This window comes from Pectinophora gossypiella, chromosome 26, assembly GCF_024362695.1.
Source record: "Pectinophora gossypiella chromosome 26, ilPecGoss1.1, whole genome shotgun sequence".
Lineage (NCBI taxonomy): Eukaryota > Metazoa > Arthropoda > Insecta > Lepidoptera > Gelechiidae > Pectinophora > Pectinophora gossypiella.
Window position 1 is genome coordinate 4,340,675 of NC_065429.1, and position 26,947 is coordinate 4,367,621.

At 39.0% G+C, this 26,947-nt stretch overlaps 1 protein-coding gene across 2 annotated transcripts; it reads right to left on the reverse strand.

Annotated features, from left to right (window-relative positions):
• Window positions 1-216: 216 nt before the first annotated feature.
• On the reverse strand, window positions 217-26,778 carry LOC126378466 (endoplasmic reticulum junction formation protein lunapark-B). Of its 2 annotated transcripts, XM_050026846.1 has the most exons (10): window positions 26,497-26,729; window positions 26,354-26,407; window positions 16,367-16,602; window positions 15,556-15,688; window positions 14,573-14,678; window positions 13,382-13,497; window positions 12,798-12,927; window positions 12,024-12,170; window positions 10,375-10,458; window positions 217-8,267 (listed from the first exon to the last, which is right to left on the reverse strand). In XM_050026846.1, the coding sequence occupies exons 2-10, from the start codon at window positions 26,378-26,380 to the stop codon at window positions 8,188-8,190; spliced, it is 1,059 nt and encodes a 352-aa protein (XP_049882803.1). In that variant the 5' UTR covers window positions 26,381-26,407; window positions 26,497-26,729; the 3' UTR covers window positions 217-8,187. The 2 variants fall into 2 exon arrangements, with proteins under 2 accessions (XP_049882803.1, XP_049882804.1); XM_050026847.1 differs by having other exon boundaries at window positions 14,591-14,678; window positions 26,354-26,778.
• Window positions 26,779-26,947: the final 169 nt, after the last annotated feature.

A 26,947-nucleotide genomic window follows, 5' to 3' on the forward strand; every position in this document is an offset into this window, starting at 1 on the left:
AACGTAGACAATTTACCACAACACGTTGGAATAACTTCGATGTTTTGTGCATAAAGCTACTGATTTTATGATAATTACTTTTTTTAAATTCATACATAATACGAAACTCATGAAAAATTGTATAAAGGTAATTACACACTTTCGGCTCAGCATAACAGAAAATTCAATTTTTTATGTGATAGACAAAATAAAGGACAAAATGAGTATCTAACCTAGTTTCTCCTTTTGTTACCAATTTTTTTTTTTTACTAATTGACTAAAATTGAGGCAAATACACAAAACATCGAAGCGAAACTAATTGTAATAGATTAAAAATAAATTAAAAAACATTAATGGGATATCTACAATGAAACTTCACCGATCATGATTTTTTTTCAAGCGAAATTTGCTTGTATTTTTGTTTATTTCTCGAATGTATTCGAATTTGGCAGTGTATCCTAAATTTATACAATACCATTCAACTACGAAATGCTAGCTAACAATAAATAACTGGGAATGTCTGGGGATTAACTAATTGTCACAAAACATTATAAATAAACAGAATAAATTTGCATACAGGTGTAGCGACTAGGCGACCTACAAATAGACCTGTTTCATTGAAAATGGCGCTCCGTATTATCCGGTATCGCTAGAAACATGTCTCAATATTCCCAAAAACGCGATAGATGGCGTTGTTAAGGTTTTTCTTCGTTTAAACTTTCTAATTTCATGAATAACAGACATAATTATGCATCTTTTATCTTTGTTTTTGGATATAAATGATGACCCTTTTTATTACACCAATGTACAATTACAACTTCCACCCATTATTATTCTGATCAAATTAAAGAGATGCAATATAGGTAGCAACATCATACTATACATAATGTGATCCAAATATCAAGCAACAATTAGTTTTATACATGCTTCAACTATCACATTACATTTTTGAATAATGATGTACTCCAGAAACGAGAAAATAGGTAATTATCGCGTTAAAAGTGAACAACGCCATCTATCGTGTGTTTGAGGAACATCGATTGGAAAGTCCCTCATTTGAATTTGCGAAGCAGAACGGAGACTTATAACGAGATTGAGATTGCAACTACCGTGATTGGTAAATTCCGGACGTCTCTGTTTTGTTTCTGTGGGAACACACCCTTTTAGGACTTAATCCGTATTCTAACATGTTAACTCGAACCTTCCCATCCGTCCTCAGGTAAGGTGACCTTAAGGCCAGGCGCGCACTACGAGTTTTTCGTGCGGCAGAAAAGAGCAGCGGCATAATGTCGCACTGTAATACTGTACCAAACAGTTTTAAATTGTATTGCGCGCACTTGACGGCAGAGCCACCGCAGCGGCGCAGTATTACAGTGCGACATTAGGGTTCTTACAGACGAACTGCAAGTTGTAAACGGCAGAGGCTACTTCAGCCGTCGCCACCTGTCGACGAGTTTTCTCTAGTGAGGTATAAAGTCATTAATTCGTATAACTTTGTTGGCAGTTTTGCTCGATTGCAATGATTAAAGTCCTCAAGTCGAAAACTTAAATGTCAACTAAAAATACCAAAAGGCTCAGCTGAGGCCGAGTCGAGTAGAGGAAGTTTCGAGTTAACATTTTAGATTACGGGTGTTAATCTTGTTCATTTCACACATTTCAAAAAGCCCAGTCGCTATGCCCCTACCTATAGGTATATAGGTTGTTAGTAGAATTCGTATGTTATTTGAAAACATTCAGTTACAAAATTAGGAAAAAGGTTAGACAATTTTGAATAAATACTAATTTTAATATTGGTTTTAAATGCAATCTACATAATCTGGTACGTTATAATTGGAGACTAACTAGGATAAATCGATGTATATATGGGAAAAATATACCGATTTTTTTTTGTTGTTGTTTGCAGGAAACAACAGAATGAGGGAACTTCCAGGCCACCTCAAAAACAATATGGTTACTCTTCTAATTTCGGGAGAATAAAATAGACAAGTCGCTCATACGCAACACGCTTGAACTGTGCTTTCAACTTAATCCAGTCGGGTTATTGGCCAAAACAAAATTAAAAAAGTTTTTTTTTTCTGCCTCAATTTCACGTGTGTTCAATAAATTTTACGCCTGTCGATTACCCGTCCCTTTCTTTTTCAGCGGATAAGAAAATGACAGGTATAACTTAAAATAAAATTAGATGGTGTGTATTGGAGCACCAATATGTTCTCTCTCTCTCTTTATTTAAGAGCTGCGCTCTTATCGGTGGAGTAATCGCCTTCAATACTCCATAGATAGGGCGTTTAGAACGGTGGTTGCCCCAATCGCCTTCCGTTCCGCAGTACACCGACCAATTTCTCAATCGGTGATGTTCTAGCTACCAATATGTTAAATCTTTTTTATAAGCAAATTGTTCTGTAAGTAATATTTCTATGTGAAATCTCCAAATAAAACGTACCATCACAAAATCACCAAAACTCCACGTTTGACTAGAAGCATTCTGAGTATAAGCGCAATTTTGACAGATGGAATTAGAACAATGGGGAAACAAAGACAAGGGGGTTTAAAAAAGGCCACATTAGATCAATAGGCTAGTTTCCAACTAGTCAAATCAGTTACTTTTTACTAAACGACAAAACACGAAATTATTATGGAAATTGTATGAAAAAGCACACTGTGACGTCATAGAAAAACGTGCCAAAATGTTGCTTTTAGTTACATTTTTTCTTTATTACAATTCATAATAATTTAAATAGAAAAAAGAAAACGTTTTTCGTCACCTTTAGATCTGTCTTTATTTAGTAATCAGAAAGTCATAATTTTGCTTTGACCTAGGAAACTACCCAATTCAGCATTATTGCTATTTGATGACATTCCGTACTTACTTTTATATGCGCAAATGTCGAATAGCAATATTGCTTTTTAGACGACTTGCGACAATATAGCCTTTTTAAACCCCAAGATTGGGGTTTAAAAGTTAACTAAATATTAATATTGCCAAGGATTAATTTATCTTAATATTAATATATTAGGCACTGTCATAAGAGAAGTTTATTACATAAGCTCACGACTATATCCCAATTGGGGTAGGCAGAAGTACATCCATCGCATTGTACACACGATAGATCTTTTAACGTGACTTTTAACGTGATAATTACCTATTTTCTCATTGCTGGGGTACATAATTATTCAAAAATGCAATGTAATGGCAGAAGCATATATAAAACTAATTGTTGCTTGATATTTGGAAAACATTAGTATGTATGGAAAGATGTTACTACCTATATTGCTTCTCTTTATTTTGATAAGAATAATAATGGGTGGAAGTTGTAATTGTACCTTGGTGTAATAAAAAGGGTCATCATTTATACCCAAAAACAAAGATAAAAGATTATGTCTGTTATCCATGAAACTAGAAGTTTAAACGAAGAAAAAACTTAACAACGCCATCTATAATGTTTTTGGGGAACGCCGATTAGAAAGTCTCTCAATGAAACACAAGCTGAATTCAGTGGTTTAGTGCCCGAACCGCGTTTCAAACCCGTAACACTAGGATGGAAGTCGCGCGTTCTTCGAACAGGGCTGTTACGAATTCAACGATTTTTCTGGTGTGCGACAACCCTAAGAAGTAACATGATTATCCTTGGCAATATAATGAGATATTTATTAATATTAGTTTTAATGGCTTTTCGCAAAATACCTTTTATTATTTTGCTATTAAAAACGCTTAGAATTCGAATATCTATTTATTTTTCTGATTTTTTCCATAATGTTCATTCGATACCTAATAACGTAATATGTGTATGAATTCCATCGGTATTTTTTTTAAATCCCAATTGGGGTATTCAGAGGTACAGTCATGAGCAATATAATGTACCCACTTTAGGACTCTGTCGCACTAACATATTTGACATTTAGTGAGACTTACAGTTCCATTTGTCAAAAAAGTTAATGTGACATGGTACCAAAGTGTATACGTATTAATGCTCGTGACCGTACATCCATCACACGATGAACTAAGTACCTTGGCCTCATCGAGCTTTCTGTTAGACCAACGCGATAGGTGAGCCGTATCGCCGTCTATAATGGTCGAGCCAACTGTGTTAGTGAAAACTGCACTTAAGATAAATTAATAACTCATTGGTGTAAGTCTGGTATCTGGGGTCCGGTCAACCACAGCACAATAGTGACAAGGTAAATAAAAAATAACATTATAAAAGGTATTTCACGAAATGATTCTGCTTATATTAAGTAACAAGCCAGTATAGATTGCACAAATTATATCAACAGCTATGTCTATAGATGTCTTATGTGATGCCTAAAACCCGTTATCCACTGGGCAACAATTAACTCGCAACAAGTAACGCTCAACAAGTACGGCAACGTTGCACAACAGCGCGCGACGTTGCCAGCTGGAACGCAAAATGTCGCGCGGCGTGTTGTTTGTTTAGAGAGCATAGTTAGTTGAACCCGGAATAAAAATAAACTTGCTTTACAAGTCAGTCGATTACATAAGATCACTAAATCTTTTAAGGGGCAATGTATACGTTTTTACAATAAGATTCCCATTGACATTCAGAATTTGCCTTTCAACTGTTTAAGACAGTAGTTAAACAGACACTTTACAAAAAAGGTTATTATAAAGTTAGTGATTGTTTCGAAGATATGCATGGGATTAACTGTATGAGAACTGATATTAGGCAGCTATATTACTCAATTGTATAACAATATTTTATGTTTTTTTTTTTAAAGAACGTCTAGGGCCCTGTGCCGAGGTATTTCTTGCAGCTTCTTTTCCCCGGCTATACAGGTTGTGAGAAGCTGCAGTAGTTTTAGGCGGATAAGACGTTCGTTATGTAAAAATTGACGATTCAAAGTGTAACTATGTTACCTAATGAATAAAGATATTTTTGAATTTGAACATCAATTGTTGTCGAGTGGAAACGTGACGCGCAACAACACTAGTTCCTCTGGCAACATGTTGTTGAACTTGTTGACGACAGACGTGTAGTAGATGTGCAGACATACAACGTTGTTGAACAAAAGTTCCGCGCCAACTTTCAACGTGTTGTGCAAAATGTTGCGAGCCAAATATTGCCAAGTGGAAACGCGGTTTCAAGTGTACAGTCATGAGCAATATAATGTACCCACTTTAGGACTCTGTCGCACTAACATATTTGACATTTAGTGAGACTTACAGTTCAATTTGTCAAAAAAGTTAATGTGACATGGTACCAAAGTGTATACATATTAATGCTCGTGACCGTACAGGCATTTTATAGGCACATTTTTTTAATGTATAAGTTAGTAGTACACCTCGTCAGCTATGTTCAAGTCCCATGTAATAGGAGACGAGCCAATTGCCATTAACCTGGCATAAATCCTGAAAACCACGTGATATCAATGATGTCAATCTATGATCCAAACATGAATTGAAGATATTATTGTACCTTACAAAATGCCTATTCGACATCTTTCAAAGAACTTACTAAAAATAATTCACAGACTTTTGCAACGAGAAAGAGTGAGACAACTATACCAAGATTCGTATAGCGCTGTCTCTTTCCAGTGCAAAGTTCGCGCGCTCTGCACAACATCAAAAGCCTTTAGTTGTAGAACCAAAAGCGTTTTCACATTATACAATACGTTATTGGTAAGTGTGAAAACGCCCTAAGGGTTGGGCAGGTAAACATAGAGAAGGCGAAATGACAAATTCTGTAACAATTTAACATTCTATTTGTATATTAAGCTTGTACTGGGGCAGGCAACGCCGTAAGGTATTAGAAGCTCGTCCTGGATACTCCATACCAAAATTTCATTGTATATGTAATAATAACTAGTGATGTTCCGAATATCTGTATCCGTATCCGCGGATATCCGAGATAAAAGAAAAATCCGTATCCGTATCCGTGTCCGTTACTTTTCACGCGGATCTTTTATGGATATTTTTCAGGTGATTAAGTAGAATTATTAAATAAAAAACTATAAAATTCCACAGTGTCACACTACACCATAACCGAAACAAAAGTACTACCCGCGCAATGCAAGTTAAAACGTGTCCTGCCTGACGTTGCGGCGAGCGAAGACGTCAACTAGAGTTTCAATGTCGCGGGAGCCCACACCAATCGAATAATATCGAATAAGAAAATAAAGATCCGTATCCGGATCCGCGGATCTTTACACTAAATATCCGTATTCAGATCCGTATCCCCGGACATACATTTTTAACGATCCGGGACATCACTAATAATAACAATACCAGCATATTATAAATAGAATATCTCCTCCAGCGCGCCACACTGAGGCAGAGCGCCCAAAAGGTAGCATTTCCACTCTGAACTGCCAGGCCTATTCTCTGCGCAAAATAGCTGCCAGCTCTCGGATCGCCAGTAGCCTCAATGAGAACCGCCGAAATGTCTGTCAAAATGTATGTTGTCAAAATATGTGTATGTTGTTTTGCGTTTAGTAAATGTTGCTGTTAATTTTATCTTTGAAAAATCATTTTGTCACTTTGCCTACTCTAGATTGAAACCTGCCGCCTCTAATAGATTCGAAGAAAACTTAAACACTTAAATTGAAATAAATAACTTTTGAATAACTATTCAATTCTGTAAACTGCAATTTATCGATAACAAGGCACACGATTTGAGCCTTGTCTTAAGTTATTATTTTTTTTATTAAATTAATATTGTAAAATACTATCGCATTGCGAAGTCTTGTTCAGCAGTGGGGCTTCATATAATTTTAAATTTTTGTGGGTTACAAATTACAACTTTATTAAAAAGTAAATGTCCAAATAAAATATGAAATAATAAAAACCCTATTGCATTTTTGAGTAGGGTGACCATAAGATTTTTTTAAATATTTTTTTCTTGACAGAATTCATGAGTCGTATACACCTTTAGTTAGCATTTACGATGAAATTGCTTCTGTAACAATTAGGCCACTCGTTATGCCTCTTTGTTTGTGTCATATAAGGTTTTTCTTAAGTATTTATTTATTTTGAAATAAAAGTACCTATGTCTTTCGCTGCCAATAAAATTGTACCAAATTAATTTACATGTGTTGTATATGAACCACAAAAATACCAAATTTGAATGCGATAGTATTTTAAAATCCACATCTGACTAACCCCGCCGTAAAATAAATAAAATCACGCATATTTATTGTCCGCCATGCAAAATAATGTGTAGCCGATCAAACATTCTTATTACATAGGGTGTGGAAAATACTGCCATAATAGAGCCGATGCAGGCAACCACCAACTTAACTTGACAGGATTATCTCTATCTCCTTCTTGCACTTACTGAAAGTGAAGGACGGCACTAGTTTTAGGGCTAACTAAACTAAAATTAGGTTAAGACAGTGCGCAAACGCATGCACAAATACATACAGGTTAGTAACACCGTAACGAATACTGAAGGGGATGATTCAGACCATGATTCTGAGTTGATATCAAGTGGAAGTCTAATTTCCTATCGGAAAATTGATGACAATGTTAAGTGTTTTTTTTTTTTTATTATTTTCAATTTCATACTTTTGCAACGGAATATTCCACTTGATATCAACTCAGAATCATGGCCTGAATCATCCCTCAGTTTCCGTTACGTTGTCACTAACACTCTGTATATTAAAGTCGTTGTGTCAGATCTTTTAGAAATACAAACCCCATTCTTTAACTATTATGTGTGGAAATCACGACCTTACGAGGTTAGATTAGATTCCTTTTTTGTTTGGATCTTTACTATTTCACTTACGGCCTTTTGTTGTCATCTTTACAATACAATACAAAAACTCTTTATTGTACTTAAATCACATTAAAAATACATTAGGTTGGGGCTTTATTTTTGTTAAATTAATTCATTTTGAGACTATGCGCGTGCTGAGAAGGCTACAGACTTGTTGATAATTTGCATACCTCGGACTCTTCATATAAAAATCTTATTTGTATCGTGTGTCGTCTAGCTCGTAAGTGCGAGGGAGACAGAAAGTCCGCGCACTCCCGCTTACACATCAGCCATTTAGACAAAATACCCAGAGGGGGTGAGGTGAGCGCCCGATACGAATTGGTGCGGGGAGGTGCCGTTCTATACGCAGTTATTCTTTATTCGATGCTAAGCCAGTATTCCACACCCTAGCCTCAACATTAGACTTCAATCCAGACATTACCGTGCCGTATGGCCACCGTAGTCCTACTTGTTATAATTTATATAATTTGAGGTGCGTTCAGTCTTCTTTTTTTTCCATGTCGGATTTCGGCGCCCCTTCCACAGGGGAGGGGGACCGATCCGATTCTCCACCTGAACCTGGAAAAAGAAAAAACACAATATACTTAATAAAACATTAGCTCACTGGTATATCCCAATTGGGTTGCGAACTAGGTTCAAGATAAATTATGAAATTCTGATTACTAAATAAACACAGATCTAAAACTAACGAAAAACATTATCGCCTGCGTGGTGGACGATTTCCCTCATTCAGCGCTTATCGCTATCGGCGCACTAGGGCTGATTAATTCTTTCAAATATAACCCGCTCAGACGACGCCCTGAGCCGAGGTTCGCGCCAAACTGCGCACCCTCAGGCCTGTCTGCCCTCCCCATTTGTCGTTGATCTTTCAGCCCTCCCCATTTGTCTGGCCAAGTAGTTAATGCCATCTGCGACAAATCTACAATAAGTCACGTCAAAAAAAGAGATTGTGGTGGTAGAGAGGCCGTGGTCTAGGGTCATTTGGTTAATTTTAAGTTTCTCAGAGGCCTATTATCTTAAAATTTGTGTCGGGTGAAAGCCCTCAGAGCTCCAGATTTGTCCGGCCAAGTAGTTACTATTATTTGCGGCAAATCCACAATACGTGACTTATCAGTCACGTCAAAAAAAATATGCTAATCTTCTGCTATCGTGTGGGTTGTGAGGTGGTTTACCAAAATCATTAAACCTGGTGTCAATAACCCTGAGCCGCCACAGGCCCCAGACATGGCTCATGTACCAACGTACTTACATCAGTAAGTAACCGGGACCAACGGATTAAAGTGCCTTCTGAATCGTCAACCAAACTGTATATTTGGCTATGTGATAAATGTTATTATTGTATAAAAGATTATTTTGAAGATGCTAAGAAGTTTAATATTAATAATGTTTAGAGAATTTTGAGGCTATATATTTATTTTTGTTAATTATTGTAAGCTTGTTTTCTTTAATTATTTTTGTTTTTATTAGATTTATGTTAGGTTAGTTAAGTTAGTACATACACATACATACATAAACTCACGCCTATTTCCCACCGGGGTAAGCAGAGACTATAGAATTCCATTTGCTTCGATCCTGACACACTTCTCTTGCTTCCTCCACATTCATCAATCGCTTCATACACGCACGCCGGTTCAGAGTAGATCGTATTGAACCTTTTCTAAGGACATCTCCAATTTGGTCATCGTAAGTCCTTCTCGGTCTTCCTTTGCCAGCCCTACCATCAACTTTCGCTTTATATACCGCTTTTGCAATCCTATTATCCTTCATCCGCTCTACGTGTCCAAACCAACCTAACATTCCCTTCTCAATCCTAGTCACTATATCGTCTTTTAGTTAAGTTAGTAAGTAGATTTAATTAGTTAATTAAGTACCCACCTACTTACCTTCTAAATTTTCGCATGCTTACATCTAGCGGATCATGTGATACTTGGAACATAAAACCCATCAACTGGTATACAAAACCATGAATCCTACGCGAATAAATGATTTGATTTGATCACAAAGTGATTTTTGTCATGTCTCCCCCTAACCCCCTCCGCTTGATTGAGGGGAGGCGCCTGTCCCAGCAGTGGGCCGTATATAGGCTGTTCATGTTTGTATGTATGTACTAGTAATGACATAGGTACTAATTGGAGGTTAGTAATGGTTGAAGGAGGAGCTCGGTGGCGCAGCGGTAAACGCGCTCGATCTGCGATTGTTGAAGTTAAGCAACTTTTGCAAAGGCCGGTCATAGGATGGGTGACCACAAAAAAAAAGTTTTCATCTCGAGCTCCTCCGTGCTTCGGAAGGCACGTTAAGCCGTTGGTCCCGGCTGCATTAGCAGTCGTTAATAACCACCAATCCGCACTGGGCCCGCGTGGTGGTTTAGGGCCCGATCTCCCTATCCATCCATAGGGAAGGCCCGTGCCCCAGCAGTGGGGACGTTAATGGGCTGGTGATGATGAATGGTTGGTAATTCACCTCACAACCCACACAATTTCTAGCAGTGGTATCCTAACATTTTGATTGTTTAAATAATTTATTTATTTATTTATTTATTTAATGTTCGGAGAAACAACAGCTATAATTAATTTAGTAGCAACTTATGGTAAAAACAGAAAGCCAATTATGCTGTAAGTTCCCCGAATAAAATAAAATAAAATACAAGAAGAGAAGAGGTACTAACAGCCAACGTTGGGGCGACATTTCTTCTCATCCTCACTGTCGCTCGCGGAGCTGGCTATCGAAGAGTCGTCGCCGCCCCCCGCGTCTGCAACAAGGAGACGTCACGTCACACGCAGCAGGGCATATGCATCACATACATACATACATAAACAGCCTATATACGTCCCACTGCTGGGCACAGGCCTCCCCTCAATCAACCGGAGGGGGTATGGAGCATACTCCACCACGCTGCTCCAATGCGGGTTGGTGGAGGTGTTTTTACGGCTATTAGCCGGGACCAACGGCTTAACGTGCCCTCCGAAGCACGGAATCATCTTACTTTTTCGGACAATCAGGTGATTCAAGCCTGAGAAGTCTTTACCAAACAAAGGACAGTCTCACAAAGTGATTTCGATAATGTCAAAAATATCTTTATTCAGTAGGTAACATAGTTACACTTTGAATCGTCAATTTTTACATAACGAACGTCTCATCCGCCTAAAACTACTGCAGCTTCTCACAACCTGTATAGCCGGGGAAAAGAAGCTGCAAGAAAAACCTCGGCACAGGGCCCTAGACGTTCTTTTAAAAAAAATAAAAATAAACATAAAATATTGATATACAATTGAGTAATTTAGCTGCCTAATATCAGTTCTCAGACAGTTAATCCCATGCATTCATATCTTCTAAATAATCACTAACTTTATAATAACCTTTTTTGTAAAGTTTTTGTTTAACTACTTTCTTAAAGCAGTTGTCCCCATCGGGAATCGAACCCGGACCTCCAGATCGTGAGCCTAACGCTCTTACCACTAGACCACGGTGGCTGTATGCATCATCATCACTAATTTAAGTGGTTGAACGGTGGTAGTGGTATAATTTTAGTAGTTGAGCGTTGGGCTCACGATCCGGAGGTCCCGGGTTCGAACCCCGGTGGGGACAAATCACTTTGTGATCCCTAGTTTGCTTAAGACATTACTGGCCGATCACCTGATTGTCCGAAAGTAAGACGATCCGTGCTACTGAACGCACGTAAAGCCGTTGGTCCCGGTTACTACTTACTGATGTAAGTACGTAATCGTTACATGAGTCATGTCAGGGGCCTTTGGCGGCTCAGTAATGACCCTGACACCAGGGTTGATGAGGTTGGTAATCCACCTCACAACCCACACGATAGTAGTAGTAGTATCAGTAATTTAAGAGCCACGCTCTTGTCGGTGTAGCATTCTAGATAAGAGACAGATGTGGTGTAAAAAACGATATAGTGATTAGGATTGAGAAGGGAATGTTAAGTTGGTTTGGACACGTAGAGCGGATGAAGGATAATAGAATTGCAAAAGCGGTATATAAGGAGAAGGTTGTTGGGCTGGCAGAGGCACGCCAAAGGCCCCTGACATGACTCATGTAATGACTACTTACTTACATCAGTAAGTAGTAACCGGCACCAACGTCTTAAAATGCCTTCCGAATCACGGATCATCTTACTTTCGGACAACCAGGTAAACAGTCTGTAACGTCCTAACCAAACTAGGGATCACAAAGTGATTTTTGTGATATTTCCCCACAGGGATTCGAACCCGAGACCTCCGGATCGTGAGCCTAACGCTCAACCACTGGACCACGGAGGCCGTTGGAATGGAACTAAACTAAAAAAAAACTGACAGTACTCACTGGCCAGTGACAGTCTGGGCATCAAGGCCGGGCGGGCGGGCGTGTTGAGCGCAGGCGCCGCCGGCCGCTGCTTGCGCGCCGGGTGGAACTTACCGCAGTACGCGCAGTGGAAGGATACATACTCGAATTCTTCCATTAGCGCCATACCTGGGGAGGAATCGGATCGTTATTTACATAACATTATTTAGGTATTTTGTGTGTACTATTTATATAAGTAGGTATATATGTTAGGTTATGTAGATAGGTTAGGTATATATATTTGTAATTATGTTATATTATATTTATTTGCATGGTTGTACTTATAGTTTGTACCTGCAATCTTTCAATTTTATTTTACATTTTTCCTCACCTTATGGTTGTCTGGAAGAAATCGCTTAAAGCGACAAGGCCGCCATTTGCCATGTACTTAGTTCAGAGTCTTTTTGTAATTATTTCTTTTTATTTTGGTGCAATAAAGTGTATTTGTATTGTATTGTAACATAACATGTCCCCCGAAGGGATGAGGATAGCGTCATATTTGGGCAACGAGAATTCTTCCCATGTTTGTTTCCATTCACCGGTAAAAGTAATCAAAGACAACTTGGAACCACTGTGTGTGTATGTGTGTCTTAGTGTGTGCGTGCGTGATTTTTGTGCGTGTGTGTGTGTGTGTGTGTGTGTGCGTGCGTGCTTGTTCTGCGAGCGAGGTTGCGTGCGTGTGCGTATGTGTGTGTGTGTGCGTGCGTGCGCGTGTGTGTGTGCGTGCTTGTACCTAGCTACGAAGAGAATACTGACCGTTATGCGAACTGCACTCGGTACATATGAGCGCCATACGCTGGTTGGGTCCGTCTTTCAGCAGATAGTCCACCACTTTGTCAAGCGCAGAGCGGTTACGATCTAGTAGAGGGCGTGGCAGCTGCTCCGACTGGAATATAATTAAGATTCCTTTAGAGAATTGAATACATAAAGTCAAAGACCCAGTCCTTTAAAATCTTTAATAGCTATACGTATATTTTTATAAGAACGTCTAGGGCCTTGTGCCGAGGTATTTTTGCAGCTACTTTCCCTCGGCTATGCAGGCTGTGAGAAGCTGCAGTAGTTTTAGGATGAGACGTTTGACAAAAATACACATACATAAATTCTCACTAATTGAATCAGTAATTTTAGTAGCATAATTTTCAATAATAAAATTTACGTCCTTGGAATGTTGGAGATACCATTTAATGGTAACACTTACGTCATAAAAGGGCTAGCAATGGCGGCTTGTCATAGGATTTAGCACCTGATCTCCTTATACCATGGGTAGTCTATTTGTTTATATACGAGGTCAATGCTCTTGTAGCTAAAATTAAAGGTAGTAACAGTAAATACAGTGTTACCCTCAGCCGAGGCCCCTTGTAACCCAGTCCAGGGGTCATTGGCACCAGGTTCATGTTCGTGTTGTTGATCGGGGTGGACGTCTGCATCATCCGCTGCCGGATCTGCCCTGGGGTTGCTACAAGCCAATAATATTAAGTAAATTAAATTCATCTTTTTTGGGGTTATGTATACGTTTTCACAATAAAATACCAGATAATATTTTAAATTTGTCAGATAATAAATTTCAAGCTCACGTGAAGGTTACTTTATGTAAAAAAGCTTATTATAAGATTAATGATTACCTAAATGATAAAAATGTCTGGTATTGAATGTGTTCCTCTAATTATTAAATAACTTGTAATGTACCCTCATTGATTTAAAATATGTGTTGCTGTTGCAGTTTCTTGTCATTTATTCTCCTCAGCCATAACACCTTGCGAAATGACGTAAATTCAAAAATGTTACATTGACCTTCAACAAGTGTATCCATGATAATTACGTTGAATAAATGATTCTGATTTCTGATATTATTTACATTTCCGTTGGTCCTGCAGTGCAGCAGCGTGGTGGACTATGGTCCATACCCCTCTGGTTGATTGAAGGCCTGTGCCCAGCAGTGGGTGGGATGTATCAAGGTTGTTAACATAGATTTACTACTACCGTAGATTGAACATCAGCGTAAGTAGTAACCAGGACCAACAGCTTTACTTGCCTTCCGACGGGCGGATCATCTTACTTTCGGACAATCAGGTGATCAGCCTGTAATGTCCTAACCAAACTAGGGATCACAAAAGTAAAGGGATTCGAGGGGTGTGTCGCAGTGGAGCAGCGTGGTGGAGTATGCTCCGGTGGAATATGCCTCCGGTTGATTGAAAGGAGGCCCGGAAGTTGGACGTATATAGTTTCACCAGTCACTCACGATTGTAATAATCGTTTGCATCTTGGCTAAGGCCACTGGGTAAAGAAAATAGATTCATCTGCTCGTCACCTCGAGCAGGATAAGAGTCATATCTCACTAGGACTGATGTGTATGTATGTACTAGCATGAAATAGGGCGGGCATATCGATATTTAGATTATTTAGGCGGTCCATAATGAATTAATCGATATAATCGATTATGCGACAACACTAATACAGTGCGTGAAACAAGACCTTCAAAAAATCAGTAGGAAATAGTAGGTATATATATATACAGGGATCTACGCATCTACCTGGGGGTGTGGTATTACCAGGCACGTTGGCTGACGGCACGAACGGCTTCAGAGCCCTGGACTGCTCGTCCGGGCTGCCGTACTTGTCCAGTATTTGCTTGGCTACCTGCAATGGGAGAAGGAACCTGGTTGATATTTATTTCAATCAATCAATCAAATATACTTTATAAAATAATAATTGCACACAACATAAAAAACAAATTTACACAAATGGACGAAAGATACAGCACAATCTGGCAACCTTATTGCTAAGCAGCAATTTCTTCCAGGCAACCAGTGTAAAGGAAACATTTATTACAATTTGGTGCGGGACAGTGCAAATTTTTTTATAAAATTATAAAATACTAACATAAAAAAAAAACAAATAAAAATAATAACAGTAAAATTTAAGAAAAAAATAAATAAAGAATAAAAATAAAATAGAAATACAAATATAAATACACATACCCATTTATATCAGACCAAGGACCGAGTTATTTATTTATTTTATTTAAGAAAAACCAACAGTTCTAAAATACAGAAAGTAGACAACAAACATAACAGTTGAAAACTATACAGGTTTCCACTGATAACCGTAAACTAGTTAATATGATATCAGAGAGTTGTGCACGGATACATATAAACCTTGGTCCTTGAATCACTCTATCTATTTAAAAAAAACCGCATCCAGAATTAAAACACATAATAACGGGTTCTTACCCCCATTTAAACGCGGTAAGAACCCGTTATTATGTGCTTTAATTATGATAATAACCGCGTAAACTTAAAACAACGCATCCAGAATATTGAATATTGAAAAAAAGTCTCTCATTGTTTTGGGAAAATTTTAAGTGATGTTATTGTCTTCTTTTTGTGTGTGACGTCCTTTTATAAATAATCAATTTCTATTCTATGACGATGTTCTAACAGAAAGCTCGGTGGGTACATAGTTCATCTTGTGATAGATGCACCTCTGACTACCCCAATTGGGATATAGTCTTTACCTTGTAAGTCTCAGTGTTCATAACCTCCTCTAGTATTTTCTTCTTTTCTTCTTTCATCTTGTTCAGTTTCACTCTGTTCTTCTCCAGTGACCAGTTGAAGTACCACGTTATGCCGGACCGAAGGAACATCACGCTGGAAAGAGATAACAAAACATAACATAAACAGCCTATACACGTGGGCACAGGCCTCCCCTCAATCAACCGGAGGGGGTATGGAGCATACTCCATCACGCTGCTCCAGCCGCTGGTGGGAGCGGAGAGTTGTCGTTCTATGATTATCTCCCTAGATCCCATTATCCCGTTTTGACTTGAACTTGAAGAATTGACAGGTCCGATTTATTACAGAAGCGACTGTCTGTCTGAGCTTCCAACTCGCGCAGGGAAACCCAGCCCAATACAGGTTAGGTCACATAACTCCGAAAATGCATTTCACGGGAATGTGGGTTTCCTCGCGATGTTTTCCTTCACCGCTGAGCACGTGAGAGTTGCCGTTCTTTACGTAGTATTATTCGTTAGTTGTACTTATAGTTTGTACCCGCAATCTTTCAATTTTTAATTTTTACTCACCTTATGGTTGTCCGGAAGAAATCTTTAAGCTATAAGGCCGCCATTTGCCATGTAATTTTTATAATTAATTATTATTATTATTATTATATTATATTTGTTTATGTACACTAGCAGCTCAGAGCTGATGCGTGTACTTCACTGCACTATTCCTTTTTGTTTTGGTGTAATAAAATGTATTTGTATTGTATTGTTATTCTATGGCAGTAGTATTCATTTTATTCTATAGACACAGTGGAATACTCACAGTACAGGGAGAACCAGTAGTGGAGATGCATAGAGCAGCGAATGCAGCCAGTGCTGCGACTTCCCCGCATACATATAGTAGTAGAGTACGGCGAAGAGCACGTATAACCCGACCGAATACGCCATCATATAGCCTACGATGCGTTTATGGGCCTGCTCTTTGCATTGTCCGTCCTTTTCTATCGATTTTATGTTCGTTTCGAGCTTCTCAAGGACTTCCTCTGTCGTTTTTTTGCGCTGGAAAGATGGAAAAAGTATAAATTAAACGACATGTTTCTTCACTTCAAAACCGCCGAGGTGACTTATTGCAGATTTGCCGCAATTGGCATCAACTACTTGGCCGGACATATGGGGAGCGCTGAAGGCTCTCACCCGGTACAACGTTTAAGACAACAGGCCTGAGGATGTCCAGTTGGGAGCGAACCTCGGGTCAGGGCGTCGTCTGAGAGGAAAAATATTTGAAATAATTAATCGATCCTAGTGGGTCGATAGCGATAAGCGCTGATTGAGGGACGAAGACCACCGAGAATGAAGGAGTTTCCAAGACATGATGGCGCTGTACACTTTTTACGTGACAATTACCTACTTTCTCATTGCTTGAGTACATAATTATTCAAAAATATATTATGTATAAAAATAATTGTAGCTTGATATTTGGATAAGACATGTACATAGAATTATGTTGCCACCTATATTGCTCCTGTTATACATTGTTTTAAGTTTACGCGGTTATTATCATAATTAAAACACATAACGGGTTCTTACCGTAAACTTAAAACAATGTATAACAGAAGTCTCATGACTCCCGATAGTCATCCCGTGATCATGGCACTTGCAACAGTGCCGAAATATCGGGAGTCTCATATCCCTTCCCTTAAACGTGGTTAGAACCCGCTATTATGTGTTTTAATTGCTTTTGTTTATTTTGATCAGAATAATAATGGAAGATGTGTTGTGCCTGGGTATAATAACTAAGACTAACGTTTAATTTTATATCCAAAAACAAAGATATAATCTCTGTTTTTAAACAAGCAACTCGTTATAAGAGCCTTCAAGGCTAGAGTGAATAAGGACTTGCTAGGTAAGCGCGATCCACCCTAGACCACATCGTCACTTACCATCAGGTGAGATTGCTTTTTTTTTGACGTGACTTATCGTAGATTTATAATTAAAACACATAATAACGGGTTCTTACCGCGTTTAAATGGGGATAAACGCGGTAAGAACCCGTTATTATGTGTTTTAATTATGATAATAACCGCGTAAACTTAAAACAATTTATCGTAGATTTGTCGCAGATGGTATTAACTACTTGGCCGGACAAATGGGGAGCGCTGAAGGCTCTCACCCGGTACAACGTTTAAGACAACAGGCCTGAGGGTGCCCAGTTGGGCGCGAACCTCGGCTCAGGGCGTCGTCTGAGAGGAAAAATATTTGAAAGAATTAATCGACCCTAGTGGGTCGATAGCGATAAGCGCTGAATGAGGGGATGGTGAGATTGCGGTCTAACGCGAGCCTATATTACTTTAATAAATCGTTTAAACATACATACATACATAAACTCACGCCTATTTCCCAACGGGGTAAGCAGAGACTATAGGTATCCATTTGCTTCGATCCTGACACACTTCTCTTGCTTCCTCCACATTCATCAATCGCTTCATACACGCACGCCGGTTCACAGTAGATCGTATTAAACCTTTTCTAAGGACATCGCCAATTTGGTCAACGTAAGTCCTTCGTTCGTTTAAAAATATACTTAATTTACATTTTGTTTACTTACTTGTTTTATCGATTACGAAAAAAGGTCGACAAAGGTGGGCTTAACGCAACCTTTACGCAGAAAAGAATAAAAATATATTTACAGCTGTGTAAAAAGTAAACAATGATTTAGAAATACAAGTAAGTTTTTACGTTTTATTCGCCTTGTAGTCTTTGCGATAATCTGTGGCCAAGAGTAAGGCATCAACCATACATACATAACATAAACTGCCTATATACGTCCCACTGCTGGGCACAGGCCTCCCCTCAATCAACCGGAGGGGGTATGGAGCATACTCCACCACGCTGCTCCACTGCGGGTTGGTGGAGGTGTTTTTACGGCTAATAACCGGGACCAGCGGCTTAACGTGCCCTCCGAAGCACGGAATCATCTTACTTTTTCGGATAATCAGGTGATTCAAGCCTGAAAAGCCCTTACCAAACAAAGGACAGTCTCACAAAGTGATTTCGACAATGTCCCCATCGGGAATCGAACCCGGACCTCCAGATCGTGAGCCTAACGCTCTCACCACTAGACCATGGAGGCTGTTAGCAACCATACAAAAAGAAACAATAGTGAATAATTAGACCTAGATAGAGTGGTCCGTGGTGTAAGAAGACCAGCGGGCTTAGCATCGTAAGCGCGCGACTCTTTCTCGCTACGACATACATCACCCGTCACTCTCTCACAGTACTGCTCAGAACGAGACAAATGATGTCTGTCGCGGCGAAACACAGTCGCGTGCTTACGGTGCTAAGCCCGCTGGTATGCTCAAAAGTGACAGCTAACATTTCAAGGTTAGCCCAGCTGACGTCATCCCACCCTGCGTTGCCGTCTTGTCATGTTGCCACTTTCAGACAATAAGGTCAACTTAAAATACCATATAATTTGAGGAGCTCGGTGGCGCAGCGTTTTACGCGCTCAGTCTGCGATTGTTGAAGTAAAGCAACTTTCGCAAAGGCCGGTCATAGGATGGGTGACCACAAAAAAAAAGTTTTCATCTCGAGCTCCTCCGTGCTTCGGAAGGCACGTTAAGCCGTTGGTCCCGGCTGCATTAGCAGTCGGTAATAACCATCAATCCGCACTGGGCCCGCGTGATGGTTTAAGGCCCGATCTCCCTATCCATCCATAGGGAAGGCCCAGCAGTGGGGACGTTAATGGGCTGATGATGATGATGATGAAAATACCAAAATGCTCAGCTGAGGCCGAGTCTTGTAGAGGAAGAGTCGACTGAACATCTTAAAATACGTGTGTTAATGACCCCATTTTAGGATAAAACACATAATAACGGGTTCTTACCGCGTTTAAATGGGGATATGAGACTCTCCGCGCGTGATAACCGCGTAAACTTAAAACAATGTATAAACAACCCATTTTAGGTTGCCTTTCAGCCCAATGAAATTATAATTATATTTGCCGCATACAAAACAGTATGAATATAACTAAGTAAACATAACACGAGTGTTTGTATAGCCGCTGAAAATGGAGCGTTACACCTCCATAATGTAAACGGAAGCAAAGGTCGCGGGTTGAACCGCGTTCGTCGCCATTCTTGTCTGTACGTCATATCATACATACAGATCCAATATCAAAACTGTTCAGTTTTGAGATCGTCCGAGCTTCCTCACTGCGCGACGCAGTTCGCGCGACTTAGGGGACATCTCGTCCCATTCTTAAACTGGGCTCAAGGGCGAGTTTGCCCTTTTCTAATTTGATAATGGGTAACTGGGCCCACTATGATTCAGTTGTTGGGACGATTACACCATTGATTATTTTCTATGGGTTTCTTGGGCCCTACGTGATGCTGCCTCGAACAATGGGAAATAAGACACAAGTGTAGGTAGGTACATTTGTTAATTATACGAATTAATTCATATAAAATTCATATACGTAAAATAATCGCCACTTATCCCGTCAATCGTCTTCTATCTCAATTCCACATCGAAACAAGTGACAATCGTTACGTTTTTGTTTTTTTTTTTATGTGAGTTATTTGCCGCAAATGGCATTGACCACTTGGCCGGACAAATGGGAAGCGCTAAGGGCTCTTACCCGGTCAAAATTTAAGAGAACAGGCCTGAGGGTGTCTGAGAGGCAAATAAGAGGAAAGTGACAATCGACGACGTCATCAAGAAACGGTCAAAAATGAGTGACCATTGATGACGTCGTCAAGTAATGGTCAAAAACAAGCGACGATCGACGACGTCATAAAGAAACAATCAGAAACAAGTGACGATTGATGACGTCGTCAAGAAATAGTCCACAACAAGCGACGATTATTGACGTCGTCAAATAATGGTCAAAACAAATGACGACTGGTGACGTCGTCGTCAAGTAATGCTCAAAAACAAGCGACGATCGATGACGTCATAAAGAAACAGTCAGAAACAAGTGAAGATTGACGACGTCGTCAAGAAATAGTCCACAACAAGCGACGATTATTGACGTCGTCAAGAAACGGTCAAACAACAATTTCGCAACAATGTTCTACATTTCCCACCGGGGTAAGCAGACACTGTGTAATGAACAATGTTCTTGAAGCTTTCAAAAACCTCAAAATGTACCTGGCTAAAAATAAGTCTTTACAGTAATAGTATTTAAGTTTCAGACTTCATTATTATTACAAGCAACGACTAAAACTGTTTAGTCTTTCTATACAATGGAAAGTCTTTCATAAAAATCTTTTCTTAAAATTTGAAAGTACCAAGACCGAAATAAGTAGAGCGTGAAGACTGTTTTACTACAAACGACTTTACGACGGTTAAAATAACGTTTAAATTCCTTTGCGTGTGGCTTTAAGATCGAAAGTGACAATTTTTTTATTTTTTCTGCTTTTATTGTGCATCGTGTACCTAATGAGTGAATGGATGATGGAGACTTATTCTTAACTAAATGGCATATAATGGCCCCGACTCCTGCAGACACCTCCTAATTTTACTTTAAGTTATACCTACATAAACTGCCTCCGTGGTCTAGTGGTTAGAGCGTTAGGCTCACGATCTGGAGGTCCGGGTTCCATTCCCGATGGGGACATTGTCGAAATCACTTTGTGAGACTGTCCTTTGTTTGGTAAGGACTTTTCAGGCTTGAATCACCTGATTGTCCGAAAAAGTAAGATGATTCCGTGCTTCGGAGGGCACGTTAAGCCGTTGGTCCCGGCTATTGGCCGTAAAAACACCTTCACCAACCCGCAGTGGAGCAGCGTGGTGGAGTATGCTCCATACCCCCTCCGGTTGATTGAGGGGAGGCCTGTGCCCAGCAGTTTGACGCATATAGGCTATTTATGTACGTATATATATTATGTGATACGCTGCAATTTTATCGTTACTTTTCGTAAGACACTGAATACAAAAGTATTTATTTGATAAATAGCCGATCATACTAAGGTTTCTAGCGTTCCTGTGATTTTTTTTCCCTGCAGGTTATAAAGCACAAGACGACCTTTTAATATACTATCGCGGAGCTCCGTGCGTCGTAAAGTTTGCGGACGAATGGAGTTCAAAGTTGTAGTATGAACTATTTGCTCATACTTGTATGGCGCGCGTTTCGCGCTCACTTGTGCCTCTCAATCCTTTCTTTCTATTCAATGGTATTGATCCCAAAAGGCACGTGAAGCCGTTAGTCCCAGGTGTACGATAACGTCAATGTGTCTTGTTAAAACGAGGCGTTTTGTATGAATTGGGGTGTGACTGGGGTGATGGTTTTAATTAAACTTATCATCACAAAGTCATCAAGGCAACGGTAATATCAACTCTATATAAAAAAATATGGACTTCTGTCAACTTTATAGGTACGTACATAATTAACCTTAAAAGTATCTGCAGTCAACTAAAAATAAAGCAATGATTCTATCAGTTACACCCACATGCATCCTTTATTGAAAGTGACTCATTGATTATGCTGTTAATAGATATATTCAGATAGATGATTGTTTTAAACGCACAATACAGTTCTTGTATATGCGATCGTGCCCTGTTATAATAGAAGAATATCTATGATCGATCGAGTTTCGAATTTCGATCTAACGATAATTTTGCGCCGATTCTAAGACGTTCAGTCGACTCTTTCTCCACTCCACTCGGCCTCAGCTGAGCATTTTGGTATTTTAAGTTGACATTTCGACAAACTCCTTGGTCCAGTAGTTGAGCGTTGGGCTCACGGTTCGATTCCCGGTGGGGACATATCACAAAAATTACTCTGTGGTCCCTAGTTTGGTTAGGACATTACAGGCTGATCACCTGATTGTCCGAAAGTAAGATGATTCGCGATTCGGAAGTCACGTTAAGCCGTTGATCCCGGTTACTACTTACTGATGTAAATAAGTAGTCGTTACATGAGCCATGTCAGGGGCCTCTGGCGGCTCAATTACTGACACCAGGGTTGATGAGGTTGGTACTCCACCTCACAACCCACACGATAGAACAACAGTAACTGTCAGTACTATTCAGAAGCGGAGGACAGGAGTCCTAGTACGGCTTTGAAATAGACTACTCTGGGCGCCATCCCACTCGCGTCAGACAAAGTACTGCGGGCAGAAGGCAAGAGGGAAACCACTGCTCTATTTTCCCTAAAAAGTAGCATGGAGATGCTACACCGACAAGAGCGTGGTTAAATTAGTGATGATGAGGTTACATTTATTTACTACATAAAATATTACATACTGCGTAGATTACATTAAGGGGCATTAGGGACAACAGATTAGCAATGAAATGGAGTAGCCTTGACTAGCTGGATTGCCTTACGAAAACAGTGGCTGGTATTACATTACAGACTTTGAACATGACTGGTGTGTTCCTTGACTTTGTTAGAATATTGTATCTTTCATAATATAATATATTATTCATTAAGTCATATTATGACTTATAAAACTTGTAACGAAACGTTCAGCTGCTTGTCTTCCCGGGCATGTCGTCAAAACCGACAGAAGGATTGTGTCCTCTAACATGATGGACTAATGTTATGGGCGATAGGCTGATCCCTTATCAATAAGGTTTATCATCTTACGACATCGTATCAACAGTGGCTGCAAGTTGTCTTTGATTACTTGTGGCTCTGCCCACCCCATTAGGGATTACGGGCGGGAGTTTATGTATGTATGTATGTTAAAATTCTTCTTTTTCTCTTCTTCTAATCCTTTTATCCCCTGTTGGATGTAGGACTCGAATAACAGATCTCCACTCCTCGCGATCTTTTGTAGTGTCCGTAGCTTGCTCCCATGACAGGCATGATAAGGTTATTATAAAGTCAGTGATTATTTAGAAGATATGAATGCATGGGATTAACTGTCCGAGAACTGATATTAGGCAGCTAAATTACTCAATTGTATAACCATATTTTATGTTTATTTTTATTTTTGTAAAGAACTTCTAGGGCCCTGCGCTGAGGTTTTTCTTGCAGCTTCTTTTCCCCAGTTATACAGGTTGTGAGAAGCTGCAGTAGTTTTAGGCGGAAGAGACGTTTGTTATGTAAAAATTGACGATTCAAAGTGTAACTATGTTACCAACTGAATAAAGATATTTTTGAATTTGAATATATTTAACATTAGGATAAGTATATTGATACTAACATAAATGAGTCTTATAACTCAAATAAATTATATATAATAATAATAATCTTTATTTCAGGTAACTACCCGTAGCATAATACAAAAAAAATATAAAGTAAAATAAAATTTTAATAAAATCAATAAAATAGAGCAGCTTACATCTAATGAAAGTTAAAATTTGCCATTCTTATTAATATCTTATTATTATTTATTTTATTCCAACAGTGGATAGAAGAGAAAGAAGAGATTTATTTTATTATAAACACAATAAAATAATTTAGTATTAAAGTCGGTAAATTCCCAATTTACGCCCCGGGAAGGATTGTTTGTCCATCTATTACAGACTATTTTATTTGCACCCTAGACTTATGGATTGCAAATTCTTCACATATCATATATTTTGACAGACTTGTCGTCATACTGTTTAAGAAATTTATTTCTCCAAAAGAATACAATTCACTTAACTAGAAAAATACCTTAAATTAAAATGCACAGCATCCAATTAAAACAAAAGACGGTAGTTGGGCTAAAACAGACGAAGAGAAAGCAGAAACTTATGGAAGGTTCCTGAGAGATGTGTTCGTTCCAAACGATGACTTAGGTACAGATGAAATGGATAGTGAAGTCCAATTGTTCCTTAAAACCGATCTTCAACTCAGTCCTCCCATTCAATGCTGTACACCTGCAGAGGTTCGGCGATTGATCTTTGATCTAGGATTGAAAAAAGCCCCTGGTTTTGATTTAATAACCGCTGAAATACTAAGAAACCTACCAAAAAAAGCAGTAGTCTACATCACGCAACTATTTAATTCTATACTACGAAACTCATATTACCCCAGCATTTGGAAAGTGTCTCAAATAACTATGGTGCCCAAACCTGGCAAGCCACCGCATCTAACGTCATCCTACAGACCGATAAGCCTTCTCCCGGTGCTGTCCAAGGTCCTGGAAAAAGTTATATCACATCGTCTTCATAAATACATAAACCAAGCTATACCAGATCACCAATTTGGATTCCGCAAAAACCATGGAACAATCGAGCAAGTCCATAGAGTGTGTGACCACATTAGGAAAGCTCTAGAATGTAAGAAATACTGCTCAGGGGTATTTCTTGATGTACAACAGGCATTCGATAAAGTGTGGCACGATGGGCTACTCTACAAGTTGAAGAAACTACTTCCGCATAACATGTATCTGCTCTTCAAATCCTACCTAGAAGACAGAACCTTTTATGTAAAAGTTAACGACGCAACCTCTAGTTTCTATAACGTTAAAGCAGGAGTTCCACAGGGGTCGGTATTGGGACCATCTTTATACTTGCTATTTACAGCTGATGTGCCAGAATCTAAAAATATCATAACAGCAACCTTCGCTGATGATACGGCCATACTAACATCTCACGAAAGCTCAAACACTGCATCACACATCTTACAAACACACCTCAACAAAATTCACAAGTGGATGAAAGACTGGCGTATCAAGGCAAGTGCGGCCAAGTCAAATCACATTACCTTCACACTACGTAATGGTGACACCGCAGCTGTCAAACTTGGAGAACATACGTTACCACATAGTACAGTTGTTAAATACCTTGGATTTTACCTTGATCGAAAACAAACATGGAAATTCCACATACAAAAGAAACGTGTTGAGTTGAATTGCAAACTCAAATCCCTGGAGTGGCTACTCGGAAGGAAATCTAAACTCTCAGTGAACAACAAAGTTTTGATCTACAAGGCGATCCTAAAGCCTATATGGACTTATGGAATACAGCTCTGGGGATCTGCGAGGATGTCAAATATAGAGATACTGCAGCGGTTTCAGAATAATGTGCTCAAGAAAATTGTTAATGCCCCATGGTTCACAAGAATGGATGAAATCCACGAATACTTAGAGATACCCACTGTCAGGGAAGAAATATCTAACACGACAAAGAGATACAAAGATAGAATCACACACCATGTAAACCACTATGCCCAGAACCTTAGCGAACCGCTCGATACGAGACGCCTTAGACGGCTACATATATGGGATAACCTATCACAATAAAGGCTGTCCAACAATGGAAGGACAAGCCTCACTCGACATAATACCATATAAAAGAACTGCTGAAAGTCCAAGGACTGATTGCAAGTTTATATAAAAAAAAAAAAAAAAAAAATTAAAATTATCTTAGTGAGTAACGGATGGACACGTAAATGCTAATAGTGGTAAATAATTATTAAGGTTACAATAACTCAGAAAATCACTATGAGACAAACAAAACGTGCTATAATAAACCCAACATACAGAGACTTGTGGTCATAAATGTTAAGACACGAGGAAAGATAGCAATAAAAATAGGCACCTAATCAGAAGAGTATGCAAACTTATCATAGGTAAATGGATCATTTTTCTGTGTGAAAATTGCCATGACAGGCGTACCAAGCTATTTACACCGGCATGTAGGTGCTAAATAAGTTACTATACTTGAAAAAGTAGGTCATATATTTAGTCTAACTATAGACCTAAGTACACTTCAATACCTAGGAAAAATTATCACGAAATCTATTAGATCATGGCCAGGTATTTGAAGTCCCGCCAACTGATTATTACGTTATAGAAATAGTTTTGGCTCCAACACATAACATCAGCCCAAAATCATTCAAAAACTTAAAAATATAAGGCAGAAAGTCACTCACCCGAAATCTTGATATTATAAGCCCCATGGTGAAGAAAGTATTAAACTCCAAACACTAGAAACAGTATTACTAGTTCGTTAACACAGTCCGTCTAAAAATAAGTTTGGCATAAGTAGATTTTTGATGTGATGACGACTTCTAACCTATGAACGCCGACAGTTTTCAGACGAATATCCGTTGCAATTATGACGGTAACAATTTTGTGTAACACCTTCGCATTTAATATCAATGATATTCGATATTATACGACAAAGCAAAGTTTAAAGAAACAAATAAAAGACGGATCCGACAAAAAAACATTCTCAATCTACATTCGAGACAAATGAAAGTGACATTTTGGATTTCTTGACGTTTTCGCCATTGTCATTGTCACGATGACGTTTCGATTTTTTAACGGACGTTTAGAAATCGGGCAGGTTGCGATAAAATAACCGTTATAACAGCATAGTTAACGTTATTATCAGTAGAGTAGATTTTTTTTTAATTAAAAAGTTTTCTATTATTCCGGGTAGACTACCCATCTATAGTCTGGGGTACAAATAAAAATAGTCTGAAATAGATGGACATACGACTTTTTCTGGGCGTAAACTGAGA